This window comes from Lepisma saccharinum, chromosome 15, assembly GCF_977018435.1.
Source record: "Lepisma saccharinum chromosome 15, izLepSacc3.1, whole genome shotgun sequence".
Classification (NCBI taxonomy): Eukaryota; Metazoa; Arthropoda; class Insecta; order Zygentoma; family Lepismatidae; genus Lepisma; species Lepisma saccharinum.
This window is the reverse complement of record NC_139243.1, coordinates 30,106,360-30,130,267: the sequence shown is the minus strand read 5'-3', so window position 1 is coordinate 30,130,267 and position 23,908 is coordinate 30,106,360. Positions and strand designations below refer to the sequence as shown.

The 23,908-nt window shown below is 38.4% G+C and overlaps 1 protein-coding gene across 1 annotated transcript; it reads left to right on the top strand.

Moving 5' to 3' along the window:
• The first annotated feature begins 20,911 nt into the window (after positions 1-20,911).
• Positions 20,912-23,641, top strand: LOC145999655 (uncharacterized). Its single transcript, XM_083136785.1, has 2 exons — positions 20,912-21,395; positions 22,570-23,641. The coding sequence occupies exons 1-2, from the start codon at positions 20,931-20,933 to the stop codon at positions 23,449-23,451; spliced, it is 1,347 nt and encodes a 448-aa protein (XP_082992911.1). The 5' UTR covers positions 20,912-20,930; the 3' UTR covers positions 23,452-23,641.
• Positions 23,642-23,908: the final 267 nt, after the last annotated feature.

Here is a 23,908-nt window from a genome sequence, read left to right as displayed (position 1 = left end):
AATATGTAACAGTGGCGTAGCATTGGTTTTTGTGGCCTCCCTTAGCGAAAAAAGAATCATCGAAAATAATGTGAAGGAGATGGACACTCCCTATGTACCTTGGGACACTCCGTAGTCAGATAGTCAGTACCCCCCCCCCTCCCAAAACAATAAATCTCTCAAACAATAGAGCTTATCACAGGAAATCGATATTAGGTTGGCGTCACGAACAAAAAATCCAACTGTGTTACAGCAGAACATTTCTTTTCAAATCTTTTTACAGCAGCTTTGAGGTTCTCCGTTTGAAATGTAGCTAGGTTTCTTTTCTTTAGTCGCTTCTGTCCTGATGTCATTGCGTTGGCACATGAAATGAATGTGAATAAAACAATCAATAATATTATGAACGGTAAATATGTATGTCGTAAGCGCGAGGTCCTTTACAACCGCCAAGCCCTGTCCGGTGGCACGCATCACACACCCCTAACGACGGCCATGTTGACTGTATTTACAATTCCTGAACCTTTAACAACCCTGCATAACTCCATCCCTATATGTTAATATCCAACGGGGGGGGGGGGGAGGCGGGGAATGGCAATACCAGCTAAGCTGAAAGCATCACCCCCATCTGCCTTGTTGACCTGATGTTGAATATAGCTATTAAGTATAATATTGTTTGATTTGGAATTAGAGTTATCTGCATTTGAATAATTAGTCTTGTCTGCATACGTCAAATTGATTGAAGGGCCTTGGTTGCATATTCCTCTGTGGCACATATAGGTCTTGTTTTAATAGGAACCATAACCATAAGACTGTGGGGTATGAGTGGTGGGCTTACTCTAATAGTGGCACATGGTCTTTGTTCTTCTGGTATATTTTGTTTAGCAAACATTACTTAGGTTATGAGTGGTTGGGTAGTAGTAGTATATTAATTAATAGGGGAATGATTAATTATATTCCTAGATTGTCTTTATGGTGGTTTATATTAAGAATCACTAATGTAGCAGCTCCACCCTCTATTAATTTGTTGGGGGAGATTAGCTTACTAAATAGAATTATCGGGTGGTCCTATTTTAGCTTTATGGGAGTTGTACTACTCTCTTTTTTAAGCGCGGCCTATACTTTATATTTATATTCGTATACTCAGCCTGGCATATACTATTCTGGTATATTTTCTTGCTGAAGAAGTAACATTCGTGAATATTTATTATTATTTTGTCATTTATTTCCATTAAATTCTTTAATTGTTTTTTGTTCTCCAATATTTCATTGAATTTAAATTATTTAAGTAGTTTAAGTAGAATATTAAGTTGTGGGCTTAGGGGTAATTATGAAGTTCTTAAATCAAAGCTAACCCCAAAGTTCAAGCCACCCCCATCCCTTCTACACACACACACACACACACACACACACACATCCACACACACACACAACAATTTTCATTTCCTGACGGGGTATAAACTTCGCACCATCAAGCTCACCATTGCTGCATGGCGTTCCTAGTACCGTCCCTCTCGTTGAGAAAAGGTCACTTTTACTCGACTTCGGATTGGACACAGCCGTCTCACATATCGTTATTTCATTTGCTACAAGGGCTAGACCCCAGAGTTGTTTAAGGTCCACAGGAACCCATAAATTCGAATGTGTTCTATTGGGTTCTGCTGCACCACCGGGACCTTTCTTCAGGCATAATATAAATTCGGTCCAAGTTGCCTATTGTATTCTTGAAAAAAGGTTCCGGAACCGTATTTAAATTTGGTCCGGATAAAAGGTTATTGGACCGAATTGAAATACTTTGAACATAAAAATGTTCTTTACGATCCAGAACCCATTTACGCTTGCTGATTTTCTCTTCTGGACCGGAATTGAATTGATTTTAAATTCGTGGACCTTGAACAACACTGCTAGACCGTCCAATGCGTCGTGCATGAAAGTGTCAACAAATTCTTCTCGAATGTGCCAATTTTACTGTCATAAAAACCTTTAACCTTCTAAGTCATTATCATATGACAGTGTTTTAACGTATAGTTTTTGCTTTTTGAGAAGAGCGGAACTTTTCCGCTTTCTCTGAGGAAATTTTTAATGTCTTCTTAACTTTTTAATGTGTTGTGTATGTCCGTGCGGGTTCCTTTAGAGCCTTGCTTTTTTAACCTTTCCTTAAGGGGCTTTTTAAACCCCTTTTAAAAATTTTCAAGTAAGGATTTTAGTTCAGTGGATTGTCATTGCATATTTTGATAGGTGCAAAATGGCTTAATTCGAGCATCCCATCCCATCGTCGCGATTTTTACACAGGTAGCAAACAACGTTATACAACGAAAAATCAATCAAAGAAACACCCGATTTTGTGTCGAAATAAACAAAACTAGAATATCATTATAATGAAATATATTTTAAATCGTTTATTATTTATTACTAGGGCTGAGCCGGTAAGGATACATCGGTATCGGAAAGGATCGTTTGGATTTTATTTACCGATACCGGCTGATACTTTCCCGATATTTTGGTCCACAAAAATGAGGCAGGACAATTTCCATTGATATTGTAGCAATGATATTTAATGGTATTTCTTGTGAAAACTTAGCAGGTAATTTTATATTCTTACTAGCTGATTACCCAATCTTGTATTAGACAGGAAAAGAATGAATTCTAACTATAGTGTAAAAGTTGTTACTCGCTTGGCCCCCCACACTCTTTACCTCCGCACTCGAGGTTCTGTGCACTTCGTACTCGGCTCAGATTTGTCTAGGGGTATCTTTCTTTGTACGACAATGCACGTGGGTTGCTACAAGTCAACATAATTATATAATTAACTACAAGAGACAACGGAAAACCTTTTGCGAAACCTTTATGATCAGGGGGATAAATTACCTTGTCCAGCATGTGTGAAAATTAAAAACGGAAATTTTTGGATATTTTCTATAGTTTAATTAAAGTAAAATTTGAAGTATATACAAGTCGTTTCAGAACGTTCATTTCTCTAATTATTTATCGGGCCAAAACTCTAATTTTCATGTTGGAATCTCTATTATTTGTACCTGGATGCTTTACATTTCATGAATTACATCTGAAGTACGCTTGTCACAAGGTAGACTCGCGTTACTCCAAGAAACGTCTTAACAGGCGCGAGGCCGCCCGACGTGTACATTTCTCAACCTCCACGGTGACAAGGCACTAGGCTGCCCGGCGCACCGTAATTACTTCAAAATAACATCCAGTACAAACTACCTTTTTACCTGTAAACTGGACACCAAGGCACTAGCTTGCCCGGCAATCCAATCTCTTACAGCATCCGTTTCGGGAGACCTGTCCTCCGGTCCTAGCTAACCGAAGCAAAAACAGCCTCTCCCTTCCAAGTCTCAGTTCCAACAGCCGACCTCCCCCTCGAGATCTGGGAGTTTATATATGTTTGGTTGGCGTCTGTTGCCAACCGCCCTTCTTTCAAAATGTTTTAATCTTTAACAGCTAAACTGCCCGCCTTTTCCTCGAACGTTCGAAACACGAAGCAAGAACAGAGAGCTACATGGCATTTATACATGGAATAATATGAACCTAAAAATGCATAATAAATTGATTTACACTAATAACACATATATATGTTTATACACGTAATTACCTAATTAATTAACATATTAATAAAATATTTAAATAAGAGAAAAAAAACACTGTTGCCCTGACACGGGGGCAGGGTAACAAAGTGTACCTAAATTTAAATGTGATCGCGAATGTCACCAATTAGCTTAGCGACTCCGAAAACTATGGATTCGACACTAATCTAGTCCATTTGTGGCATTTTATTTATCACCCCCTCTCAGCCCCCCATGCCGATAGGTGATGAACTTGGAGTTGAACCGCATTGGGAGTGTCACGAGAACTATAGATTCCATTCGCAACACAACCTGAATGTCAGACAACCCGAGAAACACTATCGTTGTGAGGATTGCATAGAGTCACGGATGTCTGTTTGTGCGGAATTTAATATCGGTGATTCTCGATCATTTTTTTACATGTCACCCCTTCCCACCCCACCCCTAAGGGTGCCAGTGGTGTTTTACCCCAAAATATTATTTCCAGATTGTAAATCATACGTGTACCAAGTTTGGTTGAAATTGCTCCAGGCGTTCGAGAGTTATGCCGGAACAAACAAATACACACACACACACACACACACACACACATACGCCCATTTCTATATATATTGAAGATAGATAAAATATGGAATGTTTGAATATTTTAAAGCAAAAATCTGGTTAATTAATGTTTATAATTGGTATGATAATACTCATCCACTAATATTAATCAGTATTTTGAATAAATTTTAATTTCTGAAATTTTCAAGAATCTGTATCGGTATCTGTGTGAATCGGTAGGAGTATCGGTATCGGTATCAGTGGCCTGTGTGTATCGGGATCGGTAGCTGTGGACTGTATGAATCGGTAAGAGTATCTGTATCGGTATCTGTGAACTGTATGAATCGGTAAGAGTATTGGTATCGGTATCTGTTGACTGTGTGAATCGGAAAGAGTATCGGTATCAGTATCTGTGAACTGTATGAATCGGTAAGAGTATTGGTATCGGTATCTGTGGACTGTGTGAATCTGTAAGAGTATCAGTATCGGTATCTGTGGACTGTATGAATCGGTAAGAGTATCGGTATCGGTATCTGTTGACTGTGTGATTCGGTAAGAGTTTCGGTATCGGTATCTGCTGTGGACTGTATGAATATGTAAGAGTATCGGGATCGGTAGCTGTGGACTGTATGAATCGGTAAGAGTATCTGTATCGGTATCTGTGAACTGTATGAATCGGTAAGAGTATTGGTATCGGTATCTGTGGACTGTGTGAATCGGTAAGAGTATCGGTATCAGTTTCTGTGAACTGTATGAATCGGTAAGAGTATTGGTATCGGTATCTGTGGACTGTGTGAATCGGTAAGAGTATCAGTATCGGTATCTGTGGACTGTATGAATATGTAAGAGTATCGGTATCGGTATCTGTTGACTGTGTGAATCGGTAAGAGTATCGGTATCGGTATCTGTGGACTGTATGAATCGGTAAGGGTATCGGTATCGGTATCTGTGGACTGTATGAATCGGTAAGAGTATCTGTATCGGTGTCTGTGAACTGTATGAATCGGTAAGAGTATTGGTATCGGTATCTGTGGACTGTATGAATATGTAAGAGTATCGGTATCGGTAACTGTTGACTGTATGAATCGGTAAGAGTATCAGTATCGGTATCTGTAGACTGTGTGAATCGGTAAGAGTATCAGTATCGGTATCTGTGGACTGTATGAATATGTAAGAGTATCGGTATCGGTATCTGTTGACTGTATGAATTGGTAACAGTATCGGTATCGGTATCTGTGGACTGTGTGAATCGGTAAGAGTATCAGTATCGGTATCTATGGATTGTATGAATATGTAAGAGTATCGGTATCGGTATCTGTTGACTGTATGAATCGGTAACAGTATCGGTATCGGTATCTGTGGTCTGTGTGAATCGGTAAGAGTATCGGTATCGGTGTCTGTGAACTGTATGAATCGGTAAGAGTATTGGTATCGGTATCTGTGGACTGTATGAATATGTAAGAGTATCGGTATCGGTATCTGTTGACTGTATGAGTCGGTAACAGTATGGGTATCGGTATCTGTGGACTGTGTGAATCGGTAATAGTATCAGTATCGGTATCTGTGGACTGTATGAATATGTAAGAGTATCGGTATCGGTATCTGTTGACTGTATGAATCGGTAACAGTATCGGTATCGGTATCTGTGGACTGTGTGAATCGGTAAGAGTATCAGTATCGGTATCTGTGGACTGTATGAATATGTAAGAGTATCGGTATCGGTATCTGTTGACTGTATGAATCGGGAACAGTATCGGTATCGGTATCTGTGGACTGTGTGAATCGGTAAGAGTATCGGTATCGGTATCTGTGGACTGTATGAATATGTAAGAGTATCAGTATCGGTATCTGTTGACTGTATGAATCGGTAACAGTATCGGTATGTGTGGACTGTGTGAATCGGTAAGAGTATCAGTATCGGTATCTGTGGACTGTATGAATCGGTAAGAGTATCGGTATCGGTATATGTTGACTGTATGAATCGGTAAGAGTATCAGTATCGGTATCTGTGGACTGTATGAATATGTAAGAGTATCGGTATCGGTATCTGTTGACTGTATGAATCGGTAACAGTATCGGTATCGGTATCTGTGGACTGTGTGAATCGACTAGTGAAAATGAAGCGGGGATGGCTACACTGCGTTTTGGTGCGTAGCTGACTTTTAGGGCAAACCTTGTGCGAGATATTCGGCGTGCACTGCCGAAACTAAACGTGCGCATGTGTTACGGGAGAGAAGAAACTAGTCCACTTCAGTCACTCATAGCAATTAGCTAATTGATGCCAATTGAGGCAATTGTGGTAACTGTCAAGGACGCCGTGAATCACGTTGACAACCATTTTAAAGACGATATCTTTCCCGGATCGTCAGTGCTGTAGTTCCAACACGTCAAGTTTCGTGAAACTTTAAGTGGCCACAATGTTCGCATCAACTTTGGAATATGTTTCCAATAAATATAGTGTCCCACAGGGACGTCGTTAGAGGGTGGGGCACGCGGGGGCACTGGCCCCGGGAAACTGTTCTGTATTTGCTGGAAATTTTACTTTGATGACAAATATTGCAAAATAATTCTTCAGTAAATTTTGCTTGCAGTTTGAAACACTTCTTCAATTTTCAGTAGCACGAACCCAAGCAAGGCATTTCTTTCATATTTCCCTGTTTCTTGCTTGTTGAACACAAACAGATGTATTGGGAGGGGATGCAGTTAATGGTTTTGTGGTCCGCCCTGGTCAGGGAAGTCTGAGACCTATTGAAAATGCACTTTTCCTCCCTGCTGCACACCAGATCCAGGATCCCCCCAAAACCGGCACTTTATCTTCATCTGGCCCTGCACTGGCTCTATGGGCGCCGAAAGGACGACACAAACAATCCCGGACTGGGCGTATGTGTTTTTTATGATGGTCCTCTCATCAATTTCACATCACTCATTGTCATCTTCATCTTCACGATTAGCCAAAAAGTTGTCAGAAAAGCGAAGTAAAATAAACCAAATCAATCATTTATATATTTCTATATTATGCCGCTTGTCTACCTCTTGGGTTAAATGCGACGATGAGGATGAATGATGAGCCGAAGGAATGGCGATGGGACAGATATGATACAACCATACCTGTCCATTGTCCGAACCTTGGACCTCTGGTTTCCTAGCGTGTTATACTCAGTGGAATTCTTAGGAAGAAAAACTGTAAAAGTAGGGTGAAAAGAAGCAAAGTTGTACGATGCATAAAAAGCCATGTTTAGTTCTTCTAAAACCTTCCAATTATCGAGTTCGTGTTTTAAGTCCACTGTATGCACAGTAAGGCTAATCGGGAATCCGAACCACTATGTGCCTCCACCGGGTATCGAACCCGGGACCCCTTGATTGCAAGGCGGCGACGCTACCACTGCGTCATCGAGGAGGCCGAGAAAAACTTACAATTAATCAGTAAAATTAATATTGAGGGACAAGGCCTGCGAAGAGTTCTTTCATTCGGTTGTGCGAGGTCATTACATCGAGTCCCATTCTTTCGAGAGCAGAATTTGCTTTCAAGTACTTCCCAAATTGGCCTCACGATATTGGAACAGCACAGAAATTTTGGAACTAATACAAGCAGGCACATGACCAGGGAAGGGGCTCGGGGGCTGCAGTCCTTTCCCGAAATCCTACAAATATCTGATTTTAATAATGTGTAGTAGTAATTAAATTTACTTCATTAACAGGATTAAACATCTTGTATATAGTACTAAGTTACAATATACCAAGAAAATCATCTTCAGCGCATTTACTCCTCCTGCAACCTTTTCGTCTTTAGATGGTGGCTGCCGATAAGGGATAAGCCCCTTCCGAAATCAAATTCTGGCTACCGGCCTGACCACCAGCGATCGAACCTTCAACCTTTCGATTGATTGATTAATTGAACTGATGTTTTAAGTCCACTTTATGCACAGTAAGGCTAATCGGGACTGGACCTACAGTTTAAAGTAAGATCCGAACAACTATGTGCCTCCATCGGGAATCGAACCCGGAACCCTTTGATTACAAGGCGACGATGCTACCATGCGCCACCGAGGAGACCCTTGATCCTTTTCTTCCCAAGACTATATATATATACACACACACACATACAAACACACACACATACATGTGTAATGTATGTATACAGCATAGGCCTATATGGTGTATAAATAGTTTGTTAATTTATAATAGTTTGATAGAAAAAATCTTAAGTTTGGTCCCCCCAAACTGATCAACCTAGCTACGTCCCTGGTGTCCCAAAATAGTGTTTACACTCTTTGAACGTTAACAATGGGAACAATAATAACAGCAAGTATGAACTTTTTGGCGTGTCACATACCTTAAAATTATAGATGTCCATTGGCAGCAATAATTTGTCTGCAATGCTATAGAACAGATCGACAAATCAACAAACAGCCGATATGGTTTCCACAGGAAGGGAAGCACAGGTAGTGTCAATCGCATGTTTAATGTCACCCAGTGACCATGGCACATCGGTCTTAGTTTCCCAGAGGTAGCCATCTAACGGTGTTAAATTTGGAGATCTGGATGGTTATTTGACACTTCTTACATTGGTACAGAAATGCCTACCGCCTGATGGGCTGTGATGGATCTAAAAACAACAGAATGCCTACACACACTCAATGCAGATACTGCAGCTTCAAATACAAAAATTCTAATCAAGTTATCTTTAATCGTTTCTCTGTTATTAACATTCAAAGAATGTAAACACTATTTTGGAACACTCTGTATATGTATGAAATTATACAACTTATTCAAAAAATACTATTGATGGTAGAGTATGTTTACAGATGATGATATAACCTACTCATAACTGGAATAAAAGAAGAATATTACAAACCACCCAACATGCCATTTAAAAGTATTAGACAACTCTGAATCAAAGTGATAATAAAAGGACTGACACTCACTAATAGATAAAACCCGACAGGATAAGATGACCTTTACAATAAAGAATGCATTTTAAACGAAAAAATGAAACGCTTACTTTTGATTGGATTTAAGAGTAAAGGGTATTGTAGTAGTTTATAGGTTACAGTACAGCATGTACAGAGAGAGAGAGAGAGAGAGAGAGAGAGAGAGAGAGAGAGAGACAGAGAGAGAGAGAGAGAGAGAGAGAGAGAGGAAGAAAGAAAAAGTGAGGGAGAAAGAAAAATAAGAGAGATAGGCTTTAGAATAGGACAAAGACAGAAAGATATAGGTGTAAAGACAGACAATAAAAATAGAGAGAAAGAGAGAGGAAGAAAGGCACAGGCATAAGATAGAGAGAGAGAGAGAGAGAGAAAAGAGAGAGAGAAAGAAAGAGAGAGAAAGAGAGGTTTAAAAGAGAGATAGGCTTTAAAACAAGGACACAAAGACAGAGAGATAGAGGTGTAAAGGCAGACAGAAAAAAAGAGAGAGGAAGAACTGAGAGGGGGGAAGGAAGGGACGGACATAAAAGAGGAAGAAAAAGTGAGAGAGAAAATAAAGAGCTTTAAAACATTGACTCAAAAACAGAGAAATATATGTGTATAGGCAGAATCTCTACTATACTGTTTCCCCTATGTGTATTGGAATGGAATGAAGGAATAAGGAAAACAGATGGCATATAATTAATTACCGTGAACAGAAAGAAATGCACTTCATCATCATATGTACAACTTCGGTACAAAGCTTTTGCTGTGATTTAGCAAAGTAACAATACATATGTCTCCAGCATAATGAATAGTTGTTATCTTATGACGGGGATGAGATAAATGTTTTGAGTGGTGGCTGTCTTCCGAGTATTGAAAGAAGAAAAGCTACCATATTGCAAATGTTATATAAGGTGATTGGATTAAAAAATAAAACAGTCATTTCAAGTGAAAGTGAAATATGACTTGTTATCTATACAAGCGTCACTTTAAAGGGAACATTCCTATCATGGGAAGGGAACCAAACTTCACAAGGTTATTTCTATCTAGAAATTGATAATCTGAAAGTGATTATCGAGTTTGCAAAATGAATGGTCTCCTGCAGGTCTGAAGTTACAGCAGATTTTTATTAAAGCGGACATGATGATGATCATGTGGCCAAGCTATTATTTTTGCTTCTTTAAGCTGGTCACGAAGATGAGGATGAATGCGGAATAGATGAATTTAATGAAGAGAACATTTAGAAATGAATAAATGAATGCATATGCCAGTCTTGGAACCTCTGTTGGTTTAAGGTCCTTTTCTATTGATTTTGGAGGGTTGTATGTGTACGAACATACCAGGTGGCCAGAATTAAAGTTACCCAACTCAGAGCCCTCTCTAGCCTGTTTGACGCATCATAGAACTCTGAAATTTGGTGAATCCACTATGCAGACCATGGGGAAGAGGATGGCGATAAAAAAATAGTTCAACTTTCCGCCACCAGGTTGAAATGTGGCGCTGTACTTCCATGATGGGTTGTACAAATAATCACGTTCAGTGATTTAGCTGAGTTATTAATTAGAAAGGCATTTGTTAGTGGCTGGAAGTTGAGAGAAAATAATCTCTCGTTTATTGCAAGATTGCAAGGTAAAGGGAAATCCATAACCAATTGGAGCAGTTTACGTCATTATTACAACCCATCATGGAAGTACAGTGCCACATTTCAACCTGGTGGCGGAAAATTGAACAATTTTTTTTTTTTTATCGCTACCCTCTTCCCCATGGTCTGCATAGTGGATTCACCAAATCTCAGAGTTCTATGATGCCTCAAACAAGCTACAGAGGGCTCTGAGTTGGGTAATTTTAATTCTGGCCACCTGGTATAAGCATGTACATTTTACTTTTCACTTGCGTTCTCGGGGATAGGGTGGGGGCCCTTACCCGTTACCCTTACGCCAGCGTTTTGAATCATTGACTCATCAAAAATCCATGCTACGATCATATTTTTGATTTGTTTTATTTTACTTCACTTTTCTTCCACTTTTTGTGATGACCAAGAATGGTGACAAAATGAAATTGATGGAAGGACACACTATCATAAATGGACAGGCCACAACTCAGGTCCTATAGAAGATTTCACAAGTTGCGAGTCTAGACGACATGGCCTAGTTAGTGTGCAAAACGCAGTCCAAGGTTTACTACAGTTTGTCAGGGTTATCTCTTGAGCAAGCGAACGGCGCGGAGGGGGTGAAAGCGACTCCAGTTACCAGCGATTACAGCAGCGTGTACTGCTTCCCTCTGCCCACACGATTTTATCCCTTATCTGCCTCTATGCGCAGTCTTACTCCAGAGATAGGAGGGACAGAGTGTACGTGAAAGGGAGCAATTGGGTGCTTTGGGGGGAGGGTCATCTCTTACATCTATATTTTTGCTTCGAGTATCGCCTTCACCACGGATCGGCGTGTGTGTGTCTTTCTTCACTAATTTCATCTAATCATTATACTACATTCTCACCGTTGATATTAATCTAACGATAGCGGAAGTGACGTCAAATAAGAAAATTACAAATACCTAAGAAAGAAACTTCAACGCACAAGTAAGAAAACTTAACCCACCTTACGGCCATATCCTTCCCTTAGGAAATCCCAGTGTACACGACCGCACATAATAATAACAGCAATAAGCATTCAGTGATTACACAAATCGTTCAAAACTTTTATGTCAGCATCAACTTGTACGAGTATTAGTTTACGATATTGTGATAATAAATTTACACATAACTCCTTTTAATTGCACATTTAATAGGTTTGATATCTTAATTGCAAGGCTGCAAGGGTAATAAAATAAATATTAACCATTACTGATAAAGAAAGGAAATATGCACAGTTTACTACTCGGAAAGTGAGATAGGAAATTGAAGCTATTTACCAGTGATGTGCCGTACACTATAAGTTTACTTCTACATGTGTTAACTACACGTAATCTACGCGTAGATTACATTGGGTTGTAGTTTACATAGACTACGTAGACAGTTTAAAGTTCATTTAAATTAATTTTCAAGGCTTTTATGACAGGAAAGTAACATTTTCAACTATGTTAGTTCCTAACGAACTGACAAGAATCCTATTTACAACAAAATGTCTCTTCTCTTCTATCATCAACTATGGAAGAAGATAAATAGTATGCAAGAAAGACAACAGATGGCAGTCATGAGGCAAAACTAGTCTTTTCCCCACAAAACACTAGAATATTTTATGTTAGGTTTCTTTCCTAGGTGAGAAATTGTTCGAATTTGGAAGAACGAGCCTGAAAAGTTCTCCTCACACATCAGCAACTGATACGCAGTATAATTTTGTTTTACTTTCATGGTTGCCTTTGCTAAGTTATTACCTCTCGCCATGTTGTTTACATAGATTACGTCATCTACGTGTATAAAATAGTCTACGTGTAGCATGTAGACTATCGTTGTTTATGCGGAGATGCACATCACTGATATTTACACACGCGCTGTTAATGTTAAGACATGTGGATCTACGTCTGGCATTCAAAAAAAAAAAAACTTTTGCATTAGTTAATAACCTTCAATACAATGCATATTTATATTGGAATACTGTATTTTAAATCAAATCATTATTTAACTGATTTTTGTAGAAGAGAGCAGAAAATTCTTCTCTGTACTTACAAAGTAATATTGTGGTAGATGCCAGATTACTATGCACTATGAATTGAACAAATAAGCAGGATATTTACAAAAAAGAAAGAATGAAAGAAAGTCATAATAGACACTAAAACTGAAAAGGCATTATAATCAGCATTAACTTCTAATGTTGCAACAAATAGGCTATCAACAAATCTTAAATTAAACCACCGGTACTTTTGTAATAAAACAATGAACAACAAAATAATAGCTTTCGCCTCCATAATAAGGTAGGACAATCTCTCAAAGCATGAAAGTTCGAAAATAGGGTCAAGATTGGGCCAGGCCCCCCTTTGAAAATAAATGTCAAACTAAAATTATACAACACAACACATATCATTTCTTTCTATCACAGCAATTTATGTTAATTATTATAAGAGCGTTGCAGGAACATGAGTATATGCCTATGTTTAATATTCCAGCTCGCGACGCCATGTGTACTTTTCATTCCACAAGGAAGTGACGCCAACGCACTCACAAGAAAAAAAAACGGTTGCATACAGTTTTTGTAAATTAACAGGCAAAAAAAGGTAAAGTGCTCCTCTGTGCATAGCACAACGCCATGAAGGCATATAGGGGTGTGGGGGTAACGCCCCACACTTTCGCATACTGTTAAATTTTAGCGGTAGAAAATTGTAAATATAACATATCTTCTAGTAATGTGAGGACATATCACTGTGCAGGGGGACAGTGGCACGAACATATTAGTACTATAAATCCCAATCGAAATTTCGTTTATTTCTTATAAATAGCATATTTAAATTGTAGCAATTGCATGTAGGGAAAGTCATTTATCTCCATTGTTCAAACAATATCACAATTCAAATACTCCGAGGGTCTCCCCGATGTGGCATCGTCGTCGCCTTGTAATCAAGGAGTCCCGGGTTCGATACCCCATGGAGGCACATAGTGGTTCGGATCCCACTTTAAACTGTAGGTCCAGTCCCGATTAGCCTTAATGTGCATAAAGTTAACTTAAAACAAAAACTTCAATTCAAATAGTCCGGAAAAATTGTTCAAAGTTAATGATTTATTTGTGACCTTCAGTTCTGAAATGGTTTGAATATTTTAAACACACATTATAAAAAAATATGTTTCTGTTATCATTTTAATATTCAGCATTATGTTAATTGTTCATTATATGTTACGTTTTCATACACCTAATATAGCAGTGGCGTGCCCATGATTTATGTAAGGAGGGGGTTATATGCCTTCTTTTTTAGTAGTAAACCCTATATTTTGCCAACTTTTACTACACTTAATTTTTTTTAAAGAAATGTAGGTTGAGATTCTCACTAACCTCGCCTTGAGCACGCCATTGTTTATATGTTTTTTTGTAATTAATAGCTGAATAATTTTGAATATGTTACATGTAGTTTCTAAATGGACAATTAACGAAAACCGTAGCAGGAATGTGTAAGATTCAGTGGACGATTAGCGAAATATGTTGAAATGGGTATTTGGGGCATGTTCTCATGAAATTTTGCAAACTTAATTGAGCAATGTGCGAACTTTTTTTAAGGCGAAGTGAAGAAGTATCTCACATTTGAATTGTCATCAATTTGATTGAACTGGTGAAATTCCAACTTTCTCCCACATTCTTTTGTTTCAATGATATCAATCACTGTAATTATTCACGTACAAGGTTAATTGACCTGCGACAGTTGGAACTAATAAGGACCACTCACTATTTATACTAGCAGTTATCAACGTGATTGATTGAATTACCTTAGATTGATACAAGATCAATTGCACTTCACAACTAAAAGTAACTCTCGTATCGTTTCGCCTCGGTACCATCCCCATTTTGAGGAAAGGTACTGAGCACTTTTAATGTCATATCCGATTCCAGCAACAAATAAATATGCCGAAATATGCTTTCTCTATCTTTCTGTTTTTTGGTAGATAACTCCAAACCAATTTTATTTATGAAGTTCTAAATTTCATAAACCAACCATGCGGTAAAGTACATAGTGTTGTGATGCCTAATGCTATATGAACCGTAAAACGTTGATTGCAAAAATGAGTTCAGCCGTCAATTTATATTACATATTATACATTTTTCTTTAAAAATAGGTCTGAAAAATAGGGCGCGTCTTACACGCAGATACTCAGTTTTTGATTACCCTCAATTCTGGAAATTTCCTCTGTTCTGAGTTAGACGATTTTTCTTTGCTTCCTTGCGGTGTGTGACAAAGAAGATTAAAATGCATTCTTTTCTAGTCAGATTAGGTAAATCATTTCTTGAAAGTTGACGTACATATAACTACATTTGAATACTGTAAATTATTTATAATATTCAGTAATAAAGCTTTTTCCTAAAAAATGTGTCTTATGCGCCGGTAAATAGGATACTGTACTAATGTAATGTATAAGGTCATAAAAGCTGGTCCCCGTGGCGGAGTGGTTAGCACATCGGGCTACGATGCCAGAGGTCCAGGGTTCGAATCCTGGCCTGGGCATGGATGTTTGTGAGGGTCCATACATCAATTTCATACCATCTTCGCGAAGTAGCCAAAAGTGGCACTAAAGGGGAAGTAAAATAAAGCAAATCAATCAATTAATCAATCAATAAGGTTAAAAATGGAAACTTGAGATGTATCATCCCAATTCACGAGCTCTCCCTCAGAGTGCCTGGACATAAAACACGGAGCAAGGAAACTTTCCACACTGCAACTCCCAGGCTCTCACTTATATACAACGCTCTTGATTCCATAGGTTTCCTAATCAGTTTAATAACATCTCAAACCAAATTGATATTTTCAGCTGTTACGCCTTTTGTTACCAACTTACAAAAAAATGTACGTAAGTATTGGGAAACTGCTCTCTGCTTATCTTGGTACTGTTTTGTTTTGTATTGTTTGTTTTGTTCTTATTTTTATCACTACTGCTTTTACTGTTGTTTTCTTTCCGGTTTCAAATGGTCTCGGCTGTACTGGAAATTTCAATAAATAAATAAATATATGATTCAGTTTCTAAAACCATAATAGCTATATATATTCCACACGACTGAAATTTATAATCATTTTCTGTCCTCACGCAAGATAAATTACTCCAACTCAAATTTGAAAGTTGTTTTCAAATGTGTCTCAATGCTGTGCCATAGGCCTACAAAAACACGAGTATACCTGTGTCTAGTATTCCAAAAAGCTATCAACGCCATATTTACTTACTTCTTACTGTGTTGGGGGGCGGGGAGATTGTAATGACATAGGAACTTACAGTGTTCCTGCCACTGCGTGTATCATTGTGACCATGGGCGTCGGGAGGGGGGTCGAACGGGTCGGTGAACCCCTCCTGGAAATTGACTTCGTTCATTTGAAGATACAAGAAATCCGAAAGTTTGTTACTCTTATTGTTAAGAACAGTTCATTTAGTTAGTATTCCAACAGAATAATCAAAGTAAAAATGCATTGGATAGAAAACAATGAGTAAAAAATATAGCAACAAGGTTATAATCTACCATTTCATCCAAAGAACAAAGTGCTTCACGGTTTTAATAATAATAATTATTATTATTTCGAATAAAATTTATTTTTACTTTATACTATTTATTATTGTATAATAACATTTATAACCGTGGCAATAATACTTATTACTTATCTACTATTCAACTTTTATCATTTGCCCGACCCCCCTGCAAGAATTTCTGGCGACGACCATGAATGTGACTACGGCTTCGTTTCAGAAATTCTCGAAAACAATCGCAAGACTTGCTAAACACCAGGGTCAATCTTTCAACCAGGGAGGGGAGGGGGGGCATATTTCTGCAGGGTAAATACCAAGTTCATGCGTTATGTTGTGCGATTCATATTCTAGTATCTGATTGATAATAATATCTCAAGAAAACGAAATATTCTGAGTTTGTTTACCATATATTTCCGTCCGATGAGAAGTTCCGAAAAATTAACTAACTAACGAACTCTATAGCCTTCTTAAACCCGAAGGTTTATGGCTGCAGCAACACAGGCCTTCCATCTGTCCCTATCTTGAGCAATATCTATATACTCTCTTCCATCTCTACCGATTTTCTTTAGGTCCATCTCAACGTTGTCCCTCCATCTTCGTCTTGGCCTTCCTACAGGTCTCTTACCATCAGGTTTCCCAACAAGAATCCTGTAAACTCCTCTTTCCTCTCCCATTCGTGCCACATGGCCTGCCCACCTAAGTCTTCTTGATTTAATTATTCTAATAATATCTGGACATAAATACAAATTATGTAGTTCTAAATTATGTAACCTTCTCCACTCACCTGTCTCCTCATCCCTTTTAGGTCCAAAGATTTTCCTAAGGATCTTATTTTCAAATACTCTCAATTTATGTTCCTCTTTCAATGTAAGGGACCAAGTTTCACACCCATATAATACTACAGCCAAAATTACTGTTTTGTATATTTTAACTTTTAGTTTCTTATATATTAAACGAGAAGACAAAAGTTTATGAAGAGAGAAGTAACATGCATTTCCGAAAAATTGAGAGAGCAAATCCTATTGAAAATACAAATTTTGAGTTAGCTAAATTTTTACTATAGTATTACGACCTTGATTCAAAATCCGAATGATTAGGAATTACACCGAAGAAGAGACTGAAGAAATGCGCCATTGCTACATCGATAATGATGATAACAGTGTTCGTAATGATATGTGAAGTAGGGATGACCAAATGAGGATTTTTTTTTCTAAGAGTATATGATCTTAAAATAAGGCAGATAATAAATTCTACCTGAAAAATGGAAAAATTGTTAAACCTTTCTCTTCAAAATTCGGATTGCCTCCGAGTAGTAAAATTTCTGAATCGAGATTTTTTAATTTTCCGGAATCATGATACAGTGCGTTGAATTCAAAATTGTACCGCACAAATTCCTAACGGAATCCGGTGGATACAATATTAAATTGAAGGCACTGTATTTTTGGCCATCCCTAGTGTGCAGGTAAGATATGCTAGGAAGAAGATTCCGTCTGATTGATTGATTGGATAGGTGTTTTAAGCCCACTTTATGCACAGTAAGGCAAATCGGGACTGGAACTACAGTTTAAAGGGGGATCCGAACCACTATGTGCCTCCACCAGGTATCGAACACGGGACCCCTTGATTACAAGGCGACGACGATACCAGTATGCCATCAGGGAGGCCCAGGTTCCGTCTGAGTAAGTATGTCTGTCACATCGAGAACAAAAATCTTGATCAGTCTTATCATTTATAAGCATAGTAAACAAAAACAACATGTGTTTTTTGCAAAGCAAAAACATTTTGCGAAATAGTAGTATTTGAACCGAAGGATTCAAAACTCAAAAGGAGAAATATTATGAAAGAAATACGATGGATCCGGAACTGCTCTCTTTTCAGTTCTTTGTAGCACTAACCGTGAGTAAATTTATGCTTTTGCTTACTTATATTTTTTGTATGCACCATTACTTTCATGTATTGTGTGTAAGTTGTGTTGCAATGTTCTTCAATATGTGTTTTTTCTCTTAAAAACAAGAGCATTGCATGCTCTACAGTGCTGGATATACGTAGCAGACACTCTGAGACGTTTCATATTGATGACGTCACAGAAACCCTGCCGTGGTTGTTAACATGTATCACGAAAAAGAATTCGTGATTTGATTTATTTTACTTTTTGTGCCACTTTTGGCTAATTTGCGAAGATGGGGATGAGTGATGATATGATGAAATTGATGAATGGACACTCAAAAATATGCATGCTCAGGCCAGGATTCGAACCCGGAGCCCCTGGCGTCGTAGCGCCATGTGCTAACCACTCCGTTACAGAGGCCGGCTCATGAAAAATAAAAAAAGGTCTCTTATGACCAGACCTTCAAGAGCGGCGGAAAAAGACCTTGGATTCGAACAATTCCTGCGATGACCTGCGCCACCTGGCACCATTGCACTCAACAGGAAACGTAGCGGGACGGTTGGGCGCCGGGGAGTAGAACTGAGCTCTCCTTGCGTATTTCTAGCTGTTTCATGGTGTCACTTGAGTAATTTCGCACAAATATGCTAATATTCTGACTTATCTCTTTACTTCTTCTCTAAAATATTAAAAAAGCAATATTTTTATTATTTTTGCTTTGTCATTGCCGCATCTCCCAATGACCGGACTGCCACTGATTGGGGAGGATATAGCGTGTAGAATTCCAGATTTTCCCAATGTCTGGAAACTCAACTTTGGAAATGAACATTTCCCGTCTCGAATGTTTGATTATTTGATTTCCCGTTCTGATCTAGTTCCACTAAAAAATGTTTCGCCCCGCACACACATACTTAAAACACATATTATTATTGTCTTATTATTGACAAGTTTCTATTTTTGTACTCATGTAATCATTTAATATTTAAATTTTAAGAGCAAACATGTTATTTTCACATAATTTGCTAATATTACCTACTGACAGTATTATATTTACATTGCTTTACATTTTGGGACAGCATGCACAGAGTATCCTACATTATAACCTAATATTCTATATTTTGGGACAGTGTGTCTACATTTCACCTAATGTTCTTCATTGTGGGACAGTGCGTCCTACCTTTTCCTTAGAGGGTTCTGCTAGCCCCGTACAGTTCACGAGTAAGTCACTAAATCTGAATTATTTCGTTTGCCTCTTCGTATTAACCCTAGCTTACCAATGCCTTACGAGGTGGGGCTCACAAGCCTAATTTTTTTTTATCAATAGAATTCAAAATTACTGGCACTAATAAAAACTAATAACCAATTATTGCATGAGTGTCACACATATTTTACCATTCACTAAAACTCACAAAACATAATAATTTTTCATTAATGCTTTTTGTTTATACAGGTGCAGTTGTTTATTAATTATAATAATTACGACAGTTACCATCATTACCAGCCAATTATACACTGTCACTTGCAATGGCATGCATTCAAAGATGGCGCCAGATAGGCCCAACGAGTGCAATTTGCCTTCTATTTGCATTATATTTATGTTTATATAAACAAAAGTAAAACAGAAATATTTGGACTATCTTAGGCAACAATGTAATTATTAATTTTTATAAATTTTTTATAAATTTTTTTATAAAAATTTGCAGTTAAATAATCGAAAAAATAGAGGTGGTCGCAAGAATCTTCTGAAAGACCCCCCCCCCCTAGGGTTAAGATTACTAATCAACAAATGCTAAAAAAAATATCATGAGATCGCCGTTTGTGTGTGTGTGTGTGTGTGTGTGTGTGTGTGTGTGTGTGTGTGTGTGTGTGTGTGTTTATTGCCTGTCAACTTCTGTTATCTGAAAACTAGATTTGTTGTTCTGATAGATATGCCAAATAATAACTCAACACATGACTAACTAACTTGAGCAGCCTATTTGATTGCTTGTGAGTTACAACAATAGACCTAGCATTTAATATAATTAAAGACACATCAAATGCTCGACTTAAATTATTTCTATTGGCTTGTCTGTCAATGTAGGAGATGAAGCAATTGAACGACAACAATCGATAAAGTTATAATGCTACGAATCTCGAAAACTAGTTTAGATAAATATACAAAATTTGGGGAATTGATAGAACTGTGTATTATATATTTGATGTGATCTATATTACCAAAACAATTAAACCATTGTAAATGTATTTATAATTTATGTCATACTGTGTTACTGGATAGATTGGCATATGTCTACTCTTGGAAAACCATTTCAAATTAGTGCAAAATGATGAAACAAGATATAGCTAAGTTTAAGATAGTGAGGCTGCAACAAGTTGTTGGTACCTTTGAGAGTGATAGGGTAACATTTCTAAAACAATTACAGATTAGGAGATATTAAATAAATCAAATTGATAACAACATAATATTTGCCTCTCTCTCTCTCTCTCCATTGATCTTATGTTCTTTCCTTCCTTCTCTTTCTCCCTCTACCTCCATCTCCATTCTTCTTCTCGGTCTCTATCTCTCGGTATCTCCTTTTTCTTTATTTCTCTTTCTTACTACATTTTGCTCTACTTGCTAAGTGTAACAGATCAAAACAGGTTAAATGTAAATAATTGTCAACTACATGTTCACGATGAAATTAATAAATAGATAAGAAATCAATCGATATTGAGATTATCAGTTATGAACGTGATTGATTGAAATGCCTTCATGATCAATAATACTAGATCAATTCAAAATAGCCGACCGCTATACATACATCATAATACCTGACAAGAAATAATAATATAAAAGGCTGCGTTGTCCCGAGAGAAGGTATCTGAAGACGGTTGAAGACATCTTGGACAAGATGAAGTCTCTCGTCTCCCTCATCGCCCTCTGCCTATTGGCTACAGTGCACTCCAAGACCATCACTTGGGATTTCGAGGAGAGTCTGGGAAGCCTGGTGCAAAACCCCTACAACACCGTTGTCTGGAAGCAGTCGAGCATCGGCGACATAAGGAGCTACAAGAAGAACCCCATCCCAGGAACAGCTGACGATGGAGTGGCTGTGGTGGACCTCCTGAAGCAGGTGTCCGGAGGGGCCGCAATGAACACTCCCGGACTCAACCTACCAAATGGTGGTAAGGTGACGGTCACATATTTCACCAGGGCCTACCTCCCCAATGCCGACGGAGTCCAGGTCGCCTACCTGGAGAACGATCCCGTCTACCAGGAGATCATCCTCGACCTGTACGCCGAGGCTAACCCCACGACTAACGAGTGGTACACAGCGTCTGCAAACATTCCGGCGGGTCTCAAGCAGCCAGTGGAGGTAATTATCTATTTTATTCTTTCCATCCAAAATAAGTGAATTGTCATATATTCAAATGGATAAATTCATTATTGCCGTGTAGTCAAACGAATTCAGCTTCGATTTTCTTTTCAGTGTTTCAGATTTCAAGAAAAATTGCACGTCTAATTCTGAGTTCAAAACAATCTTGGCGATGTTACATGTGCAACATTGCCTCTTTTCATCTATCAACATTTCCGTTCATAACATTTATTATCATTATGTAACAAACTTACAGTATATAGTAAATCATTATATAGATTAGAAGAAGTGTTCAATATGTTTAAATGTTCATCCGCTTCTTAAATATGCAGTTAACGTTTAAGGAATAAGTTTGATTTTCATACAATATGGAAAATAGTTATAGAAATTATTGAGCATATGAGCATAAACCTAGCCATGTTATTGTTGGTGGATGATGAAAGTGTAAGGTAGGCTGATTCATTTGTTCCAGTTAAATATATTTAATTAAATTCAAAATCTTCAAAAAAATTAATTACATTTGTGAAATATAAGATGATACATATCGAAATAAATTACAATTATTACAGCAACAATAGCTATTAGAACTCATTATAATTCGGGATGCACCTATTATGTTCAGAAGTGCTTATTTTTCTAACCGTGACAAATTTTTATTAGCAAAAGAAAGTGCACATTAGAAAGGCGAGAATCATTGTAATGGCCATTGGTAGATGGCAGCAATACACTCAGCAGACTACGAGAAAATAGTGCCAAAATAATATATTGCAATCGATGTTCTCTGCACAGTACAAGACTGTGTGAAAATAGGTTTCTAAATGTTACATTATTATTTATTTCAGACTCCTTTAATAAGTCTATACTCATACATTTTCACCAATATTCACTAGATCACTACGTTAATGTTGCTTCATATTTTTCGTATTCTTTCATTTGTTTTATCACTGCATCAGTTTTGCTTCATAGTTTTTTCATGTTCTTTAATTTGTCTTCAATATCTCTAGTTAAAACACTTTCTTTCTAAGTCAAGTTTTGTGAGAATTTTGAATTGTTCTGAAATGCTAAAACCATTTCGTGAATCATTTCATGTACGTTTATTCATATACTTCATTCCATGAAGTATTTCATGTACGTTTTTGTACACCCTAGTTATCTGTGGTTTCATTTTTTATAGATATGGGTGTATGGAACTCAAGGAAACGGCACAGACATTGACGTAGTGGCCATTGACAGCCTGAGTGTATCAGGAGTTGACGACGACAGCTCTGTTGGATCAGATGAAAGCAGTTCGGGTGGTGGATCTGAAGAAGGCGGTTCCTCCGGTGGTGGATCTGGTGGTGGATCTGAAGAAGGAGGTTCCTCAGGCGGTGGTTCTGGAGAAGAAGGTTCCTCAGGAGAGGGAGGTGAAGGAGGTTCATCAGGCGGTAGTTCTGGAGAAGAAGGTTCCTCAGGAGATGGAGGTGAAGGAGGTTCTTCAGGCGGTGGTTCTGGAGAAGAAGGTTCCTCAGGCGGTGGTTCTGGAGAAGGAGGTTCCTCAGGCGGTGGTTCTGGAGAGGAAGGTGAAGGAGGTTCATCAGGTGGTGGTTCTGGAGAAGAAGGTTCCTCAGGCGGTGGTTCTGGAGAAGGAGGTTCTTCAGGTGGTGGTTCTGGAGAAGGAGGTTCCTCAGGCGGTGGTTCCGGAGAAGGAGGTTCCTCAGGCGGTGGTTCTGGAGAAGGAGGTTCCTCAGGCGGTGGTTCTGGAGAGGAAGGTGAAGGAGGTTCATCAGGTGGTGGTTCTGGAGAAGAAGGTTCCTCAGGCGGTGGTTCTGGAGAAGAAGGTTCCTCTGGAGAAGGAGGTGATGGAGGTTCCTCAGGCGGTGGTTCTGGTGAAGGAGGTTCCTCAGGTGGTGGTTCTGGTGAAGGAGGTTCCTCAGGCGGTGGTTCTGGAGAAGAAGGTTCCTCGGGAGAAGGAGGTTCTTCAGGTGGTTCATCAGGAGGTGACTGCGAAGATAGCTCATCTTCCTCTTCATCATCGGAGGAGTCAGATGAGCGTCATAAACTTAATAGGAAGTTGTAAATTGATAGTTTGAACCAGTACAGAATAATACGAGATGCGGCTTCAAACTCTGGCAACATTGTTAGTGACTAGAGCTTCAATGTCTTGTCTGCTTTACAGGACAAATCTCCAACCTAAATGTTACTCGAGTTTGACGCTTCTTCGAATTCGTTCTGTACTAAATGCTTTGGAATAAATATTATGAGACATATATGTGATTACTGTGTTTATAATTTTTACAAAACAAAAATAAAAATCTATGAATTTTGCTATAAATCCACTTTATGCACAGATAAGCCAATTGGAGCTGGATCTACAGGTTAAAGTGAAATCCAGAACACTAGCTGTAGAACAAGGGACCACTTGAGCGTAGTCGCCTTGTAATCAAGGCGTCCCGGGTTCGATACCTGGTGGAGGCAAACAGTGGTTCGGATCCCAATTAGCCTTACTGTGCATAAGGTTGACTTAAAACACCAAA

Excerpts from the sequence above, each read along its gene's own strand:
- LOC145999655 (XM_083136785.1), top strand. The coding sequence starts at position 20,931 with ATGAAGTCTCTCGTCTCCCTCATCGCCCTCTGCCTATTGGCTACAGTG. Across the intron at positions 21,396-22,569 it reads GTCTCAAGCAGCCAGTGGAG|ATATGGGTGTATGGAACTCA; the intron begins GTAATTATCTAT and ends CATTTTTTATAG.